Raw genomic sequence first — 20,042 nt, forward strand, 5'->3', positions numbered from 1 at the left:
GCTAGTTTACAGTTGGCAGGGGTCTAGTGACAGCAGAAGTGGTCAGTAACTGTAGGGGTCTAGTGACAGCAGAAGTGGTCAGTAACTGTAGGGGGTCTAGTGACAGCAGAAGTGGTCAGTAACTGTAGGGGGTCTAGTGACAGCAGAAGTGGTCAGTAACTGTAGGGGGTCTAGTGACAGCAGAAGTGGTCAGTAACTGTAGGGGGTCTAGTGACAGCAGAAGTGGTCAGTAACTGTAGGGGGTCTAGTGACAGCAGAAGTGGTCAGTAACTGTAGGGGGTCTAGTGACAGCAGAAGTGGTCAGTAACTGTAGGGGGTCTAGTGACAGCAGAAGTGGTCAGTAACTGTAGGGGGTCTAGTGACAGCAGAAGTGGTTCAGTAACTGTAAGTTAGAGACAAACAGAAACTGGAGCAAGACTCCCTCAAATGGAGTACGTGGTAGCAGACTAAGCAGAGGCACAAGGTTTATTTTTCCCCAAAAGGTCAGTGGGATAATTGGGTTTGACAACAACTTCTACGTGTAATAAGCACCCTCAATTATGTTACAAGAGGGCTCTTATGGTTATATTGAGGTAGGTTAGAAGCAGCCTAACTGGTGCAGTGTTTATCTTGTCTTACTCTCCACTATGAAAGGGAGGGGAGGGGGGGGGGGGGGGGGGTTCAGGGGAGATGGCAGAGACCAGCACTGGGAGCAAATCACAAATGAACAAGATCAGAAGCTCTTCAACTAAAAAACAAAACAAAAAAATCTTTATTGAACTTACTCCAGAGATCATGATTCCCATTCAGGCAGAAATTGCTCTCTATAGCAAGAATAGTCAGATATAGCAGAAGTTGGCTAAAGAGGTGGGGGGGGGGGGGTTGTAAGGGGATGGGGAGGAAGCTAACTACTTCTGACTTATACATCACTATGCAAAATCATTTTATCAAAAATATCCTGCTAAAAATTATTTTGCTTAGATCCACCTAGCTGAAAGTTTTGGCAGAGGTGTAGAGCTACAAAACGAAGCTGGAGCACATGGATTAGGAAGTCTGTAACAGGCAGAGTGTGTGTGGATAAGGTCACACGAAGGTAATCTTCGTCCGGGCCTGATTAACCAGCCAGACGTTCAGTTCCTCATATTCTTCTAGGGCGACCTCGAACTGTGCCGGGGTAAAGCCTTTGGACACACAGCGCTGCTCGGCCTCCAAATACTTGACATTACGCACCCCTTTCTCTGGGACCATTTCACGAATTGTGGCAAAGATGACATCGGCAGGTCGTTGCGTCCTGGAGGGAAAGGAAACAGTTAGGGGTGGTCACCTCCACTAGGCCATTTTGGAAGACATAGAATAGGGTGTGTTATGTTACCTTGAGGTCTGTCCTCTGTCGCCCAGCAAAGAGTCTTTAGACATCTCCATTAGCCTCATGGCTTCATTCACATCCTCCTTCTCTACAACATCTTCAAGACGCAAACGGGCCTAGTAGGGAGTTAGGATTAATATTGCCATCAAAATCAGTACACAAAATGCTCAAATGCAACCTCCAGAGTTATACCCCTATGTTGAGACCATCAAGTATTCAGTTTATTTTGAAGACAAAAAATCCTGCATGAAATCTTGCACATAAATAAGTCCCAAAACAAAACGATTTATTTTCAGATAAAGACTGGAGGCACGAGGGAGTTTTGAACAGCCACTTGTAGAGGATTGCAGTATCATGGAGCTATATGGTAGTGAAGGGAAAGAAATTACCATGCCTCAAGTTAAAGCATTTTCGTGACCAGGTATCTTTTCCTTTCACTGCTATGTAACTAAGACAATTCAATAAGGAGTTGTTCCTATACTGTTGCCCTCTCTATCCTCTGACCCACATTTGCACCGGTGTTATCAACACTGCTCAGACTGTCCTGGAACCTCACACTAAGTAAACAAATACACAAGAAAGCAGCACCCCCCTCCATATCCGCCCCACCCTCCATATCCACCCCACCCTCCAAAAAACCCCCCCAAAAAAACAAAGAAACGAAAAACAGAACAAAATAACTTCATATTGTAACCTGGTAAAGGGTAATAAAAAAATTGCTTCTTATACACGTCGAACTGTTTTGCCAACACTGTCAGACCGAGACAAGTGCAATGCTTCCAGGACACACCAGCAGTTGCTCCTGTCTCTGCCTGTCAACATCGGCCCTTCCGTTGAGAAGAGTGGGGGAAACGCAGATCACACAGTTTCAGAACAGCAGCATCGGGGGTAGAACAGGGTCACAGTGAGCACAGGAAGTGCTGTCCCTACAGTAGGATCACCACAAAGCTACCTGCACGAACAGCACTTTGGAGCTCCAAGGACAGAATAGGCACCTCTGGTCTTCCAGCAGGATAGACGGGGTAACAGCACAGCTAGAGAAAGTGACCTGTGAAAGCCTAGAAGACATCTTACCAGAGCTGTGGAAAGCCGGAGGACAGCAAGAAGGGTCCTTGCAGAAGTGAATGTGGTGTCCTTACTGGTCCGTGCCTCTTTCCTCATCTCCACGTAGGCAGCCGTCAAATAGTCAGCAAGGGATTCTGGGATTGCAGGTTGTTTGCTCTTACACATACTGATGTAACGCCTACAGGACAAGACGACAGACAATGTCATACACTGCAGCATGTTTAAGACACATCAAATAAACCGAAACTGTAGCCACTCTCATATTAACCAACGTGTCCTCCTATCTGGCATTCTTTACCCCCATTCATATATCTCATCTCAAAATACTCTCCCCCTCTTAGATCTACCTCTGACCAGTGCCTTCTCTCACTTCTGGTAACCACCTCGCACTCCTACCTAGAGAACTTCTCCCGTACAACTACCCACTTCTGGAATTCCCAACCAAGCCTGATCAGACTCCCACAGGCTACAAATCTTTAGACAGTCCCTGAAAACCTATAATACACACACAGGTACTAGCGATCACAATACACAAGTATCCCAATCGTCACACTAATGCACTCGCTTGCCTCAGCTGTGCCATTTTCCAGCTAGATTGTAAGCTCACAAGCAGGTCCCTCCCAACCATTGGTTTTTGGTCTATTTATTTTGTCAACCTTGTAAGTCCCCATCTTCCCCACGTCTATTGTACAGAAGTGTACCTAGACCCACCTCATAAGCTTCATATCCAGAGCCTCATACTGAGACGGTGGCTGTTTGCTGTGCTGATGGACGTAAGTGATGTGCTGAGCCAGCCTGTAGAGAGATTGAGAATTAGACACCAATAGCACTTTACATACAGGAGATGAAAGTATTCCAACAAAGTATTGTTTGATCCAATTACAGTACATATACAAAGACAGCTGTGCGCACCTGAGATCGTTGTCCCGGTCTGGCTTGTCCTGGATTAGCCAAAGCAGGTCAAATCGAGACAGTAAGGCCGCGGGGAGCTGGATGTTTTGCTCCACAGTCTTCTTGGGGTTGTATCTCCCATAGGCAGGGTTAGCAGCAGCAAGGATGGAGCACCGAGCGTTCAGCGTTGTCATAATTCCAGCCTAAGAACAACATTTCGGTTGGTTACAATTATAACAATAAGGTGGATACACACTTGTCTGTACACTTAATGACCTAGACGGGATCCATCAATTCTAGACGCCAGTTACAAGAAACCAAGATCCATCTAAAAGGTCAAACCCTATTATAGTTTGGGTTATAGTGACCACAGGTCAGGGACAGAGCTACTTACTTTGGCAATGGAGATAGTCTGTTGCTCCATAACTTCATGGATGGCCGTACGGTCAGTGTCCATCATCTTGTCAAACTCGTCAATACAGCAGACTCCCTGATCTGCCAACACCAAGGCACCACCCTCCAAGGTCATCTCCCCGGTCACCGAATCCTTCATCACAGCGGCGGTGAGACCAACCCCAGAGGATCCTCGCCCTGTCGTGTACTGACCTAAGGGATGGCAGAGAGGATATTCAGTCTGAACAACAGGAGTCCAGAGTACAACACAATGTGGAATTATGCTGTACCACTAAGAGGATACTCACTGCGAGGAGCCAGGCGATCGATATAGGACAAAAGTTGGGACTTGGCTACTCCAGGGTCTCCCATCAGGCAAATGTTAATATTTCCTAGAGTGTGAGAGAACATAAGTTAAACCTTGCGATTTCTATAGAAGAAAGCATCAGATATCTCCAATATTCTGTGGTATAAGGTCACAGCTAATCATAACAGAGGGAGAAAATTAAATAAAATCCACACCCCTACAAGACAAGTGCCATTCCACACAGGTGACTGGTGGCTTACCTCTTATCTTCATGCCGCGGGGAGAGTGGTCAACACCACCCACAAGGAGAAGCAGAAGTGCCTTCTTCACATCCTCATGACCGTAGATCTCCGGTGCAATGGAGGAAGCTAGCTTCTCATAGAAGTCATCCTCTGGAAATGAGATATCCACGTTATGGTAGGCAGACCAGAAAGAACTGCTGGTGTCTAATGGGCTACAGCTTCCTCCCTACCTGTGATCTGCCTTAGCTCCTCCTCACTCAGCTCCTCTGTTCCAAGCTCATCATCCTCTGTTTTGTTCATCTTCACCAGCCTATGGGTCTCCAGATAAGTCTCAGAAAGCAGTCCCTGAAATAGAGTACATAAGAAGTGACTTGATGCATCTGCTGACCCAATCCTGACCTGTGCCCAATTCGGGTTACCCGTTAACTCAGCACTTACCTGTACAACTTGCCGGAATCCTGTTCTTAGCATTGGGAGAAATACTCCAGTAATCCCAACATGGTCACCAGGCTGTACCAGACGCGTGTTCTCCCCACGTACATACACAGTCATGCAACGAGGAATGTTCCCGACCGGGACTTGGTCACTCTAGAGTGAGGAAACGAAAGTCGAATTTGGTCGCTAAAATTTGCAGTTACAAAACTGGACAAACATAAAATCCCAATAAATGAGCCCATAACGCCATTAAACAGATTTAGAAGTGTCCCTGACTCACATGTTCTTGAATCTTCAGCTCCTGAAACTTGATGAACTTTGAGCCTCTGGTCTGCAGGTAGAGCCTTCCGCCCGACCGATTAGTCTGACACTCTTTACTTGGACACATTATGAGAGGCATGAAGGTTGGAGACTGAATCTAGGAAAGTAGAGAGATGAATAAATGATACAACGACAGGGAGGAAACTACCACAATTTCTGCATACAACACGTGTTACTTACTGGTTGGTAAGTCTCAGCACCACACTGGTCACAAGTGTAGGTTGCCACCACCATCATGGGCTTGACCTCGGTCACCCTAGTGACGATTCCTCGGACTAAGACAAGTTTGCCGATGGACTCAGCTTTCACATCGCGAACAACAAGGGATTTGACAGTGGAAGGTGCCTTGAAGTACAGCTCACTGGAAGAGAGGTCCAAGAATCAGTCTAGAACGTCATGGCTGAGGGACGTCGCCCCCAGATACCCAACATAAGGTAGAATGACTGAACTGAATAAGCAGTGACCACTGTCATCAGAGAGTACTCACAATCTACGCATGAGCTCTGGAGGGTACTGGTTGTGGGAGTCTCGTATCTCAGTGGGGTCCCGGCCCTTCTGTTCCATCATTATTCGATGCTCTATGTAGACATCAAGGGAGTCTTTGTTTACCACCTGGAAGGAAGCCATGTAACCATGTTAGTAAAGGGTCTGGACCCCTTCATACGCTAGGTACTCTACGAAAAGAAGCAAAGCCAGGAAATACCCCACTAGAGTCCAGCTCTCACCTCTTTATCCTTATACTGAGGCAGCAGCTCCTGGACAGCATCAGCGAACAGATTGGTGTATCTCCGGGTGTTCTCACAGATGGCGTCCACCAGCTCCGGGTCTTCTTCAGCCAGGTCATCTAGATCTACGTACAGAGCAACCTGCTCCCTGTGAGCAATGCTAGTCTGAAATGAAGACGGAAGAGTTAGATGTTCTCAAATCAGGTTGGGTGGGTCCCACAGGCAAAACAGAGACCACCCATAGACTGAAAGAGAAGATAAACTGTATATACAAATGTTTTAACCAAGCCGCAGTCTCACCAGCTGTTCTCCATACTTGAAATGTTTCTTTCCAAACTCATCATCCTTGTAGAATTCCTGAAGGAAGGTCTTCAGTTTTTCTGAGGAGAGAAATGGAGATGTGAGTCACAAGCTAGCTGGAAATTGTTGCTATAAATAAAAAAGCCACCACATTCTCTTCATTCATAGCTAGAGAGGTAGCACTACACAATATAAAAACAATCAAACATAAGCACATGTAATGTACTATGAATAGGGGTAACACTAAAGGTTTCTCCCCAGGAGAGTGGAATACAGAAGTGTACTAGTTATCGATAAGCATCAACGCAGCTAATTTACACTAAACCATGTTCCTTAGAGAAAGGTTGGTTTGTTCCTTTGTTTGCAGTACATGATTGTGAGGCTTAGGATACTGCTAGCGCTGCCCTGCCATACAATCCAAGCACCAAGATTAAAATACAGTGTAGACAAATTGGAAGAGTCCTTGTAGCTTAGTGCAAGCAGCCAGATCTCATCTGGCACCACAGGGGCACCTTACAACCCTATTTACCAACATATCTGATAGTTTCATCAATTTCAGGAAGATTATTGTTGTGTCTCATTGTTTTGGGACCAAAGACAGGGACATATTGGCTTGTCTGAAAATGTAGCTTCACTACTCAACCGAATTCCACATCTGGAGTTACCAAAAGGACACTTCCAGTAATACAGGATCATATGATATTGGCCAACTTGTCTTGCAAGTGAACCAAATAATTCCTAACAAATGGCAGATCACTGACTATATTATACAACCAGGGATACAGGTATAGCACAGCTGGGGGAATATAGATATCTACACACGCAAATACAGTGTTCTTCGTAGCACCTATTTCCTGGGTGCTCCACCCTCCTGTTTTTACTTGTCAACCAGCTCTTGGAGCCAGAGTTCTATTATAGTATAACAGGAGAAACAATGGTTTATTATAAGAGGCACTACAGTCAGCAGTGTGTTGAGCCACTGATCACCACAGTCCTGGCAAGTGTGGGTAATAAGCTCCAACATTTTTCAATATTATTGCAAGGTATTACACTGCCACCACCCAGCTAGAACAAAAATATTGTACAGCCAGTAATACAGTTATATGGCAGCGGAGGGGAGATACATACACACTGTGCAAAGATGCTACAAAGTAAGAATACTTTTAAAAATAAAATTCTATTTTTAAATCAATTAACAAAATGCAAAGTGCATGAACAGAAGAGAAATCTAAAATCAAATCAATATTTGGTGTGACCATCCTTTGCCTTCAAAACAGCATCAATTCTTCTTGGTTCAATTCTTGTTCCAAACATCTTGATTTCAGCAAGCCTACTTCCACAGCAGATCAGTGATTAGTTCTTCCTGTCTTCATTTAATCCCAGACAGACTCAATGTGGAGATCAGGGCTCTTTGGGGGTCATATCATCACTTCCAGGACTCCTTGTTCTTTACGCTGAAGACAGTTCTTAATGACATTGGCTGTATGTTTGGGGTCATTATCATGTTTCAGAATAAAGTTGGAGCCAGACACCTCCCTGTTGGTATTGCATGATGGATGGACCTGTCTGTATTTCTCAGCAATGAAGACACCATTAATTCTCACCAAATCCCCAACTACAACTTTGCTGAAATGCAGCCCAAAACTTATAGGAAACCTCCACCATGCTGCACTGTTGCCTGCAGACAGTCATTGTACCACTCCAGCCCTTCTGTGAACAAGTTGCCTTCTGTTACAGCCAAATAATTAAAATTTTGACTCATCAGTCCAGAGCACCTGCTGCCAGTCGCTTAGCCTTGTTTCCACCAAGAAGGTAATGGCTTTTGGCTGCTATTCTTCCATGAAGACTGCTTCTGGCCAGACTTCTCCGAACAGTAAATGGGTGTATTGGGGTCCCACTGTTTTCCAGTTCGAAGCCGATTGCACTGCTGGATGTCTTCCGATTTCGAAGGGAAGCATGATACGTCTTTCATCTGACGCACCAAGTTTCCTTAACCGACCGCATATACGGGTTTCATTGCCCGTTTCTTTGTGCTTCTTGAAGAGCTTGAACAGTATATCTTGAAACCGCAGTCTGCTTTGAAATCTTTGCCTGGGAAAGACCCTGCTGGTACAGTATAACTACTACCTTGTTGCTGTGCTCAGACCTGTCATGGTGACCTGTGACACGAAACTGTCTTCCACAACCTCACCTGTGCAGCAGAGTTGCTCACCCAGTTTTAAGCTCTCCTACGAGACTGTTTCTGTTAATGATTGTTACCAGCTGCATCCAAAAATCCTCATATGTTTGGTATGATTGGTTAATCATACACTGGTCTATAATCCAGAAGAAATCCCAGACTTTATGCAAGTGAACTAAGACTTGATGCTGTTTTGAACACAAAGGGTGACCATACCAAATATTGATTTGATTTAGATTTCTGTTCATTCACTTTGCATTTTGATAAGAAAGAATTAAGACATTTTTTTTAAAATTATTCCTACTTTGTAGCATTTTTACATACAACTGTTGCACAGTAGAGAGTGTATAAAGATAGATAGAGAGAGAAATACAGGTATTGCACAGCAGGGTATGTATACACACATAGGTACAGTACAGCTGTGATATATGTATTTATAGGTGTAATAAATATATATATATATATATATATATATATATATATATATATATATATATATATTCACCATGACCTCCCTCGGTCACGCGACACACATGCCCCGGAACCGGAAGTAGCGGCGCAGGGACCGGCTGACACTGACCAAAGAGATTCTCGCTCGAACCAACCAGACCCCGGCTGTGCGGGCACCGTGGCCCCGGCGGGTGAGTCCGGGTGTATCACTGCCCGTAGCTGTACCCTCACACCGCCCGCCCGGGTGTAAGTGTGCCACCCGCCCCCTCCCGCTGCCGGCTGGGCGCGGTAACACCCCCCGTAGACCCTGCTGTGAGCCGGGCAGGTTAGACAGGGTCACCCGGCACAGACTCCGCGCACTCCGGGCGGTACAGAGGCCTCTGCCCTATCCCGGGCGGGGTATCCGGCCCACCAGATCCCTAGCACACCCCTCCCCCGCCGGCCCGTACCTTTCTCGGCCTGGTAGTCCCGGGGCATGGCTGCTGGTACCGGCTCCGCTGTGCGCTGGCTGACTGCTGGCTCCGCTTCTTTTCCCGGGCTTTTCTTTTCGCGGGCTTTTCTTTTTCTCTGCGCTCCTATTGGCTGCGGGTAACCAAGGGGCTGGTTACACCGCCCTTAACAACCGAGCTCGGGGCAGCAGAGCCAATCGGCGCTGGGGTTCGTTGTCGTCGTCCGGCGTGTCACCGCCCACAGCTCCTCCCCCGATAGTGGCAGAGGTCCCACGTGACCTATCAGCCAATGGGAGCGCTGGGTGAGAGCTGTTCCCGCGCTTTTTTCTTTCTGTGAATGATAATGTGACAGTCACACAATGTCCTCCCCCAGTGTGTCTTATTCCAACCTCACTGTGTGATGCCCAGTGCCCATTACATGGGCTGGATTTAGTGGTAGTAACAATATTTGCATTACATCTGATGCTTTTATAAGTGGAAGCAAATACTTTATGGTCTACCTCAGTGTTTAGTGTGAATGCCTCAGTGATCTCCTATTAAATGGTATTCTAGTGTCCACAAAATTACTCCCCTTATTTAGAATATATCCCAAAAATGTCTTCCTCTATTGAAAGTATATCCACAGAATGGCTGCCTCTATTTAGAGTATGTCCACATAATGTTTCTTATAGCTATTCTCAATTGCAAATCCAGCTGTCATCTTTCCACATGTTGCTTGTTAATAAGATAAGCTTCTAAGCAGGGCTGAGCAATAGGGGAGACCACCCAGGGCGCAACTCTGAATGGGGGCACAATTTTGGAATATTTGGTCATTATTGTATAGACGCTGTGAGGATCTGTTCACAATTTTCTCTTGTTGGGACCTGATGCTATTCATGCACCATGCCAGTAGGTCTCTCTGTGCGGTTAGATGATGCTTTTATAATGATCGCACCGGGAAACAATGTAGCTGCAGTCATCTTTTAACAGCAATAAATAAATAAGTTACCTATAACTCCCAATATATCCCTCTGTGCATGTTGCATCTATAAGATGAAATAGTGCAGTAAGCCCTGAGTGTGAGCCCTTCATGACTGAAGGGTTTCACCCCTAATGACCAGGGGCCTGATTCATTATGGATCTTAAATTAAGAAGTTTCTTATTTAAGTCTCCTGGACTTTTAAAACCATGTTACAATTCAAGGGGTGGAAATTAGTTTTCTGTTTTGCACATAAGTTAAATACTGACTGGTTTTTCATGTAACATACAAATACTTGATAGATTTGTACACTGAAATGTAAAGTTGATATTTGTGTGCTACATGAAAAAACAGTCAATATTTAACTTATGTGCAAAACAGAAGACTAATTTGCACCCCTTGCATTGTAACATGGTTTTGTCCAGGAGACTGAAATAAGAAGTTTCTCAAGTTAAGATCCTTAATGAATCAGGCCCCAGATCTTGAATTTATTTGGACATTTTTGTGTGTGTAAATTGCTCCCAACATTCGTCCAACTCAGCATCAGGCCCGATAAGCGTGCTCCCCCATTTTCCTACAGTGTTAATAAACTCACTCTCCTATTAGAATTCCAAATTCGGGTATTTGAAGAAAGACTAGGGAGTATATTTACTAAACTGCGGGTTTGAAAAAGTGGAGATGTTGCCTATAGCAACCAATTAGATTCTAGCTGTCATTTATTTAGTACATTCTACAAATTGACAGCTAGAATCTGATTAGTTGCTATAGGCAACATCTCCACTTTTGTAAACCCGCCGTTTAGTAAATATACCCCCTGCACTCAAATTTGTTCTTCCTTCATTTGTGTTTTGTACAGGAAAGTATATGTGCAAAGCTTGTATGTTTTTATGTTATGCTTTTTTCGGTAAATACATTTCTATGGGTGACAATGAGTCTGTTTACCCCCTGTGGACATGTGTTTGCTCCAACCACACTAACAGCCCACATTGCCAAATTGGATAGTGATTATGGCACTTGGACAATGCACCACCATCAGCCCGCCTGTGGTCAGCTTAAATATGTTGAGGTAAATATTTCCAGTGGTAAAAGTCAGGAGTGTTCTTGGAAAGAACAGTGGTTGAAGTGAACGTTTAGAAGCGGCGGTATGAAAAATGTAAGATAATGGAATTTGATAGTTTGACGGTGTATAGCATACCACCATATACACACCCATTTCCACCACCGTCTTATCACCCAACAGTCCCGTTTTGCCGGGATTTCAAAATGGAAAAGATGGGGGCATGGTGAACTTGATTGGAGGCAGATCTTTTTTTGTATTAATTTTTTTTGTTTTCAAATGTTGTTCTCTTTTTCAGGGTTGAGGCTGAACCATGATCTCCCAGCTGCTCATTCTGTCCTCTAAAGGAGACCTCCTGATACACAAGGATTGTATCCTTTACTAATACTCCCATACATACTGCCCAAAACAGACCAACAATCCCGAGCAACGTGCAATTATTATCCTATAGATGTCGACCGAGACGGCCTGAAGACCTGTTTAGAGTATGGGGTATATTTACTAAACTGGGGGGATTGAAAAAGTGGAGATGTTGCCTATAGCAACCAATCAGATTCTAGCTTTCATTTATTTAGTGCATTCTACAAATTGACAGCTAGAATCTGATTGGTTGCTGTAGGCAACATCTCCTTTTTTCAAACCCGCAGTTTAGTAAATATACCCCTATGACTCTATGTATCCAATCAATCATAGGCCAGGCTGCTCGATCTGCATGGGTATAGGCACCTGTAATATATCCCTCTCCTCATCCCCACGACGAGGACCTGGCCATATATTTTCCAGGCAGCTGAAAAATGTTATATATTTATTATTGCAATATTATGCAACGTGTAAAATAGTTTCTAAGCGCTGCCTTAGAATAGGAAATAATTAAATGCACATATGGTGCTGCCTTGGCAAAGTGGGGTAACCCTCCCACCGATTTTAACAGTGTAATCACAAAGGAAAGAAAATGACTAGTGCACCATTAGAGACTTCTTAATGGTAAAACTCAGGTATTCTATGTAGTATGTGGAAAATGGTAGTATTCAAATGTGTACAAATATCTCTGCAGTATTGCAAATAAATAAGTACAAAGATGTTTTAAATGTTGCACGTTTCTCAGTTACAAATGGACTATAAAGTGGCCAAATGCAACAAGTCAGCAGAAGTACAAATGGTTTATTCTTTTATTTAACATCAAAAAATAGTGGTAGGGAAAAAATCAATAGGTGAGAAGAAAAACAAAATAAAAACTAAAACAAAAACCAAATGCAGAAACAAAGCAAAGAACAAAAAACAATATCCCTGAACAAACCTATCGAAAAAAAATGCTTCGGAAAGAATAACTCACTGATATGACATCATTTTTGCACTTATTTAGTTGCAATACTAGAGATATTTGTACACATTTAAATAATTCCATGTCACATACTACATAAAATTTTACCTGAGTTATACCTTTAAGAAGTCACTAATGCTGCGCTAGTTATTTTCTTTCTTTTGTGATTATAATATTATGGACAGATCTAAACTTGCACAGTGGATAATATCAATACTAGCGCTTTGTAGCTTAGTGCATTTTCAGCCACCTCTCATCCTGCATGCAGTTATGACTGTGTCAGGCAGTGATTCGGTGATGTCACTAATTCCTAGCAAATTGATTGGTTGCATGCTGATTCACTCTCCAAAATGGTCAGACTATAAGATTGTCTCTTTTCAGCAGAGGACAGGATGGTTGTTCATGGGCACATAGCAAACTAATATATTGTAAATTTGTTTTGCTAGGTGTTGGTTAGAGGTAGGCAATCAATGGCTAACCTCTTTTGGACCTACCCGCTTGGGCTTAGAGGTCCACAAAAGCTGGAGAGCAGTAGGTCACCCAATCTTGGTCTCCAATCTTAGGTTATAAACCCAACCTTATAGTAATAATATTGTATAGTAAGTTCTTCTATTTAATTAGACCCATCTTTGTCTGACACTAGAATGTCTGTCTGTACAAAAGAGGTGTCTATGTGTCAGAGATCTTAGTTCCCAGTTGGATGATGATTCTCTTGGGGCTAGATTTACTAAGCTGCGGGTTTGAAAAAGTGGAGATGTTGCCTATAGCAACCAATCAGATTCTAGCTGTCATTTTGTATAAAGTACTAAATAAATGAAAGCTAGAATCTGATTGGTTGCTATAGGCAACATCCCCACTATTTCAAACCCACAGCTTAGTAAATCTAGCCCTTGGTGTCTTTTCATTTTACCTTCCTTACAAATCAACTCAGACCGTGGCTTCTCTGCAGCCACCAACTCGTCCGACGGTCTCTATCAGAAACTCTCGTCACTTCCTTCAGACCAGGCCCCCGTGGTGATGGTGTGCAACAATTTTAATATTTATATGTGAAATCATGTATCCGCTACTGTAAATTATAAGGGAACAAGGAGTTCCGTGACTATATAAAAAGCACAATGTTGCAGGTAGAGTAGGGTATAGGCAAACCGAGGGGGGGTTTTCTAGTGCCTAGAAACCCCCCTCCAAGTCTAAGGCATTGTATAATTGAGGTGGCTGGACCCTTCTCCCGCTTCACACAGCTCTGCTTGAAAAGGGAGAACTGCGTGCACCTAACAGTAGTGCATGCAGCATTGCCCATGTATATTATGGGGATAAGAAGAGTTGGAGAGCAGCCAAACACTGTCTAAAATTATAGCCTCGCCCCCATACTTGCTGGTCACGCCCACTGGCGGTGTGGTGTGGAAATCTCCCTCTACAAATCCTGCGTTTGCCCCTGTAGAGGGTAAATAATTCCTTACAATAACAAGTTTTAATAAATAAAAACCTGATCATTGCCCAGAAAATTGAGTTGTCGCTTTCATATGTGACTACGTTGAAGCCACAGCAGTAATTTAGTCCAAGGATGCGGCCTACAGTCAATTCGCGACTTCCTATTTCCCAGTGTAGGCATCCTTGGTCTCAGGAGCTGCCACGGTCATGAACAATACCGGCAGCACTAAGATACACTCAGTTACATCTTTGTAATGTTATGTCAGTATATACAGTACAGCATATTAGACCATCTTAGTTGCGACAAACTCTCAGATTGCAGAACCGCTGTCCTCATATGTCATTTTCACAAGTATGATTAGATGCCTGTTTGTTTTTGCCGCAGTCTAGCACCTATAATTCTCCATATTTCTCTACTAGGAATTTGAGGGTTCTCATTATATTCACACCCGTCACCGAGGTCTGTATTTCGTCATAAGCATTTGCTTCAACGACTCTCCGTTTATGTACATCGACCTTCTAAACCGGTGAGTGTGTTTCTTATTAGCGCACTGCATAAACCTAAAAATATGTGTACATTAATCCATCCCGCTCCGCCTGTGTCCTAGACTGGCTTCCCTGATCCGCGATTACTGTGGCGATCTCAGCGAGTCGGTCGTAAGACTCAACTTTGCTTTGATCTACGAGCTGCTGGACGAGGTTCTAGTGAGTGAAGTCTGGAGGTTTCTATCTATGTAATTCTCCCGTATCTTTTTAGTGGTCTACATAGTACTTGTGTTCTCCCCCACACAGGACTATGGATATGTCCAAACAACCTCCACAGACATGTTGAAAAATTTCATCCAGTCGGATCCCATCGTCAGTAAACCGTTCAGTCTTCTGGATCTGGGCAGCGTGGGGCTGGTGAGAGCTATGTACTTATCACTTTTACACTCTCCCGTCTGCACAACAACTTCATAACATGAATCTTCACCATCATTTCTCCTCTACTGGCTCCTTCCGCTACTTGATGATCTCCAGTTCGGAGCGGAGACTCAACAGAGTAAGGTCGCTCCGAGCTCAGCTTCCAGCCGGCCTGTACTTTCATCACGTCATGAGCAGGTCAGTCTGAAATCTTATACTAACTTCGACCGTTTATAGAGGGAGCATAAAATAACCTCTCGTTTCTTATTACTAGGGTGAGCAAAATGAGATCTTTCTGGATGTCATAGAACGCATGACAGTGGCCATTGGAGCGAATGTAAGTGCCCTCATTACAGTCTTTAAAATACCCCATTTCATCTATTAATGGGGTCCCTTTAAGGCATGGACCCACTAGAATTGTTGCTGCAGTGGCGCGCACCTGTCTGGAAACACAAGGTTTTGTACACACTGACACTTTACATACACGGACCGGACCAGAAATTCTATAAGGTGTGTTCTGCGCAGACCAAAACGTAGTTGTGTACAAACCACAACCCCCCCAAATCTGTAGTGGGTACGGAGGGTTGGAGTCAACCTACTGAGGAACTGTTCATTAGCCTCATTCTTAATCATTCATTTTACAGGGTTCTCTGTTGAAAACCGATGTTCAGGGTGAATTACGGCTCAAAAACTTCTACCCAAACTGTCCTGGTCAGTAACGTTTATTACTGTATTTTAGAGGAATGTTTATTTTGTGTGTGCAACTAAATCCTAAATCTCAGGACTGGCAGTATACATTTTTAACAATGACCCTCACAATGAACAATCGCACAAACTAGATTAGAAATGACTACACCCCACCAAAGTAATACATCATCGCCAGTGACCGCCCCTGCAGTGCCCTGTTGTTAATATGTATGATTTAAGGGCCACTGCACTTAAAATGCTTTATTTAACTTAAAAGTGGCTTTATTTTAAACATTCACAAAAACTGGAAACGTCTGGCACTCCCGATTCTCAAGAGAAAATTACTCCAAAAACAACGTAACAGGGACAGTCACCGATTTCACTCACTAAATCCAGTCATCACCATTTATCATCACCATTTATTTATATAGCGCCACTGATTCCGCAGCGCTGTACAGAGAACTCACTCACATCAGTCCCTGCCACATTGGAGCTTACAGTCTAAATTCCCTAACACACACACATAGACAGAGACTAGGATCAATTTTGATAGCAGCTAATTAACCTACTAGTTACTAGTATGTTTGGGAGGAAACCCTTGCAAACATGGGGAGAACATACAAACTCCACACAGATAAGGCCATGGTTGGGAATTGAACTCATGACCCCAGCGCTGTGAGGCAGAAGTGCTAACCACTAAGTCACCGTGCTGCCAGTCCCAAGTTTCCATTTAGTTAATGAACTTTCCCTATCCCTAATGAAAGTTTATTAATATATACAAGTTGAATGCGAATTTTCATATTGGGTGCAATACTTGTTAAGTGCATTGGTATAAGTAAAATATTGTAGAGCGCTAGCAGTGGGTAATCAGAGTGGATATCAGGTAAGCCAGGGCCATGCAGACAGTTTCTACATTTGTTTCTATTGTTTTCCCTTTCAGAACTGAGAATTGGTCTGAGCGATGAGTTCTGTGTTGGGAGCTCAGAGTTGAGAGGTTAGTGCCAAGACCTTGTTGTCCTCTCATTAGTATACTCTACAACTCTTCAATCTCGCTCTCCGTTCCCCCTCAGACTCTCTGCCGGTCCCTTTACTCTCCTCTACTGATCATACAATGCATACATTTTCCTCTACCTCCATTGTCATACTTGATGACTGCTTTCCCTCTCTACTATTGTCCTTTTTGATTGGCTTTGTCCGTAATTTTCCAAGACGAGTGCTTCACCACCCCCTATTAAGAACCACATTACAATCCTCATCCCCTGCTCCCTAATTGTCTACGCAGGATATGGCTCTGCAGTGCGAGTGGACAGCTGCCAGTTCCACGAGTCGGTAAAACTGGATGAGTTTGAGATCTGTCGGATCCTGAAGGTTCTCCCTCCCCAGGGAGAGGTGAGACGTGTTTATGTTACCTGACTATGATCAGATTTTGCACTATCATTTCATTTAATGTGTTCTTTGTGTGTATTTCAGCTTACACTCATGCAGTACCAGATCTCCGATAGTCTTACCACTGTGCTCCCGTTTCATCTATTTCCCAGCCTGGAGAGAGACCAGGGCAGCAGGTAAGACATCGGGAGACATTTATGTCTCTACACTGGCTGCCTGTTTTCTACCGAATCCAATATAAAATACTTTTACTAACCTACAAGGCCATCAACAAAGCTGTACCAACATACATCTCCTCTCGTCTCAAAATATTTCCCAACTTGGCAACTCCGTTCTGCGTCTCTTATCCACCCTCATTACATTCTCCCATTCCCGATTACAGGACTTTTTTCAGGCTCCACCCACTCTATGGAATTCTCTCTCTCGCACAATAAGACTCTCCTCTGGTTTACAAACGTTCTCTGTAAACCTATCTCTTTAGACAAGCTTATAATATTCCTCAACCACCCTCTTAACCTCACTACCTTACCCTATTACCACCCGTTACACAAGACAACTACCCCCTGACCAATATTGTTGTGTGACGGGATCATTTAGCCTACGAGTCACTTTTACCTTTGCAGCCGGTCTGGGCTGAAATGCAAAATGTAGACTTGGCCTTATGTGTCAAACTCCCATAGTCCCATAGATTGTAAGCTTGCGAGCAGGGCCTTCTCACCTCTTTGTCTGTTTTACCCAGTTTGTTTATTAGTTTACTATGTTTGTCCCCAATTGTAAAGCGCTACGGAATATATTGGCGCAATATAAATTGATGATGATGAAATAACAATGTGCAGGTGATAGAACTTTTTAGGATGAGACGTTGCTGCCTACATACAAGACCACGATCATACACCAGAAAGTGGGGCGTATTCTGTAAGCACCCTCACTTTGATGGTCAAGATATATAAATTACCTTGAATGTGTGCACATACCTATGGGGCGTGCACCCATGTATATACTACGTAGACAGTACATGTGGCTAGCTAATAACCCTTACAGGTGTCTCATGAGGTTATTCAGTCTTTGCAGTGACGACATATTCTCTTGCAGTCGCCTGCGGATCTACTTGAAACTGCGTTGTGACCTAAGTCCAAAGAGGTGAGAGGTAGATACAAGAGAAACAAAGTGATTAGGATTAGGAAGTGTTCTAATGGTTACTCTTGTTTGTATTCACTTCCAGCCAGGCAATAAACGTCCGTGTGCAGATACCCGTGCCCAAGGGAGCTACCAGGTAGGTGCAAAGCAGTCCGTCAGGCTTGTATTTCACTAGTGCAAAGAAATATGTACAGCAGCGGTGTCACTATGATCATCGAATCAGAACGTAGTCTGAAACAAAGTACTGGAGAGTTGACATACGTAAGAGTTAAAGACAAATACCTTTGAGTTTATTAGGCCATAAACATCTTGATTGTTTCATCTAGACTCATGAAATATGTTCTGTCATAGCGTATCTCAGGATCTGAGCAGCCCGGACCAGAGTGCAGAAATGTTACTGAATGCGCAGTCTCTAACCTGGAATATTCCAAGAATCCACGGAGGAAGTCAGCTTTCTGCTCTCTTCAAGGTAGCCACGGCTATTATCACACGTTCTTGTCCCATTAACATGTTGGATTTGTCTGGATCTCTGCATAAGTTATTCCTCTTTACCACCAATAATGTCTTCCTTACAATCACAGCTACATCGACATATTCAGTGGAGTTTAAGCCTCATTACGCTCTGTGTTTTTCTCTTCTATAGGTGGATGTCTCTGGCTGTCTCTCCCCTCCATCTGTTCTGGACCTACCTCCACTCAATCTCTCCTTCCAGGTGCCATCCCTCACAAGCTCCGGTCTTCAGATCCGATTCCTCAGGCTCCGCAGTGAACTTCCGACCATGATCCACACATGGGTCAGATATCTGACCCAAAGTGACTCGTACAGCGTCCGGTTTGGCTAGTGGCCATTCAGCAAGTTAAAAAACTTTCAGATGCTGGATCTCACTCTGCAAAATATCTCTTACTAAGTAACTCAAATATCGCCCACCTGATTTAAATCGTGCGCTACACCTATCCTGAAACCAAATTTAGCTTCTTGTCAGTCTAAATCAGTGTTTCTAAATTCCAGACTTGAAGAACTCTAAACAAGCTCATACGCTCGATTAAAGATAGATTACAATTGCTGGACGCAAAGTCACCTGACAACCAATCCACTCAGCCAGAGACCAACTAGCGTTAATGATACCACAATGTAACTTTGGATTCAGAGTGACTGGATAATGCTGGTTGGGGTAACACACGGTAGATATTTAGGGCAGAAGATATTCACATGGCAGAATATACAGGACAAGTTGCTCACATTTGTTCTGTATGGAAACAAACACAATGTAAATATAGTATTGCATAATAAAACCTTTTAATGTATAACAAACCCAAACGCGTGAGTGTGTTCGTGGTCTATGGCTGAGCAGGGCCGTATACAATGGTATATCCAAACATTACAAGAGCCTTGCAATGCACCTTGTGGCAGGAAGGAGACCATCTGACAGCTACAAACATTCAAGTGTGAAAACAAACTTTTTTTTGGTGTGTTCATATATACGGGTGTGAAATGCAAACATTACAAAACAGTGAATATTAACATGTATGAACACTATGTTGGAGGGTCTCACTCTATGCTTTCCAAGCTGACCGAATCCAGAAGGTCAGGAAGCCACTATAAAAAATAAAAAATAAAATAATCAGTAATACTTTGGAGCAGTGCTTATAGACTCTATATATATATCTATCTATCTATCTCTTACCCCCTCTCCCGCTGTTGAGTTGACGCTGCTCGCCTCCTCATCTATCACCAGCTCTTCCTCCTCCTCCATCAGACTCATCCTGTCACAATACAACAAGGTTCACACATCTCGTGCATTATTATTATTAATTTTTATTTATAGGGCGCCACTAAGTGTCCGTAGCGCCGTACAGGGACAAACAAGTACAATACAAGGTGGGACAGCACGGTACAGTAAACAATAAGCACAGTAACTCAGTAAGCTCAAAGCACAGCTAGAGAGAGGGGGAGGGAAGACCAGCAAGCGCTGGAGCCCAAGAGGAAGGGCACGGATGACGGGGAGACCCCTAGAGGGGTGGGGGGAAGGGTAGCTGGAGAGCAGAGTTAGAAGTGAAGGAAAC

General features: G+C 43.8%; 3 protein-coding genes across 5 annotated transcripts in view; 1 reads left to right on the forward strand and 2 right to left on the reverse strand.

The window, feature by feature from the left end:
• Nucleotides 1-728: 728 nt before the first annotated feature.
• MCM7 (minichromosome maintenance complex component 7) lies at nt 729-9,214 on the reverse strand. The gene is made up of 16 exons (XM_075206489.1): nt 9,103-9,214; nt 6,025-6,104; nt 5,725-5,889; nt 5,487-5,611; nt 5,180-5,360; nt 4,959-5,096; nt 4,682-4,831; nt 4,474-4,588; nt 4,262-4,393; nt 4,003-4,086; nt 3,696-3,907; nt 3,323-3,504; nt 3,122-3,205; nt 2,420-2,588; nt 1,352-1,461; nt 729-1,270 (listed from the first exon to the last, which is right to left on the reverse strand). The coding sequence occupies exons 1-16, from the start codon at nt 9,128-9,130 to the stop codon at nt 1,063-1,065; spliced, it is 2,163 nt and encodes a 720-aa protein (XP_075062590.1). The 5' UTR covers nt 9,131-9,214; the 3' UTR covers nt 729-1,062.
• Nucleotides 8,742-19,290, forward strand: AP4M1 (adaptor related protein complex 4 subunit mu 1). 2 transcript variants are annotated; one of them, XM_075206490.1, is made up of 16 exons: nt 8,742-8,844; nt 11,416-11,488; nt 13,370-13,458; nt 14,287-14,393; nt 14,475-14,571; nt 14,659-14,769; nt 14,887-14,967; nt 15,044-15,106; nt 15,414-15,480; nt 16,397-16,450; nt 16,739-16,845; nt 16,927-17,018; nt 17,935-17,982; nt 18,065-18,115; nt 18,331-18,448; nt 18,623-19,290. In XM_075206490.1, the coding sequence occupies exons 2-16, from the start codon at nt 11,431-11,433 to the stop codon at nt 18,818-18,820; spliced, it is 1,341 nt and encodes a 446-aa protein (XP_075062591.1). In that variant the 5' UTR covers nt 8,742-8,844; nt 11,416-11,430; the 3' UTR covers nt 18,821-19,290. The 2 variants fall into 2 exon arrangements, with proteins under 2 accessions (XP_075062591.1, XP_075062592.1); XM_075206491.1 differs by lacking the exon at nt 8,742-8,844 and adding an exon at nt 9,437-9,537.
• Nucleotides 19,257-20,042, reverse strand: part of STAG3 (STAG3 cohesin complex component) — a 61,557-nt gene continuing 60,771 nt past the window's right edge. For both annotated transcript variants that reach the window (XM_075206487.1, XM_075206488.1), the window contains exons 32-33: nt 19,664-19,742; nt 19,257-19,575 (exon numbers count right to left, since the gene is read on the reverse strand). In XM_075206487.1, coding sequence (XP_075062588.1) covers nt 19,528-19,575; nt 19,664-19,742 — 127 coding nt within the window. In that variant the 3' untranslated portion in view covers nt 19,257-19,527. The remainder of the gene's footprint in view (nt 19,576-19,663; nt 19,743-20,042) is intronic.

The sequence above is a fragment of the Mixophyes fleayi genome, chromosome 4, assembly GCF_038048845.1.
Source record: "Mixophyes fleayi isolate aMixFle1 chromosome 4, aMixFle1.hap1, whole genome shotgun sequence".
Lineage (NCBI taxonomy): Eukaryota > Metazoa > Chordata > Amphibia > Anura > Limnodynastidae > Mixophyes > Mixophyes fleayi.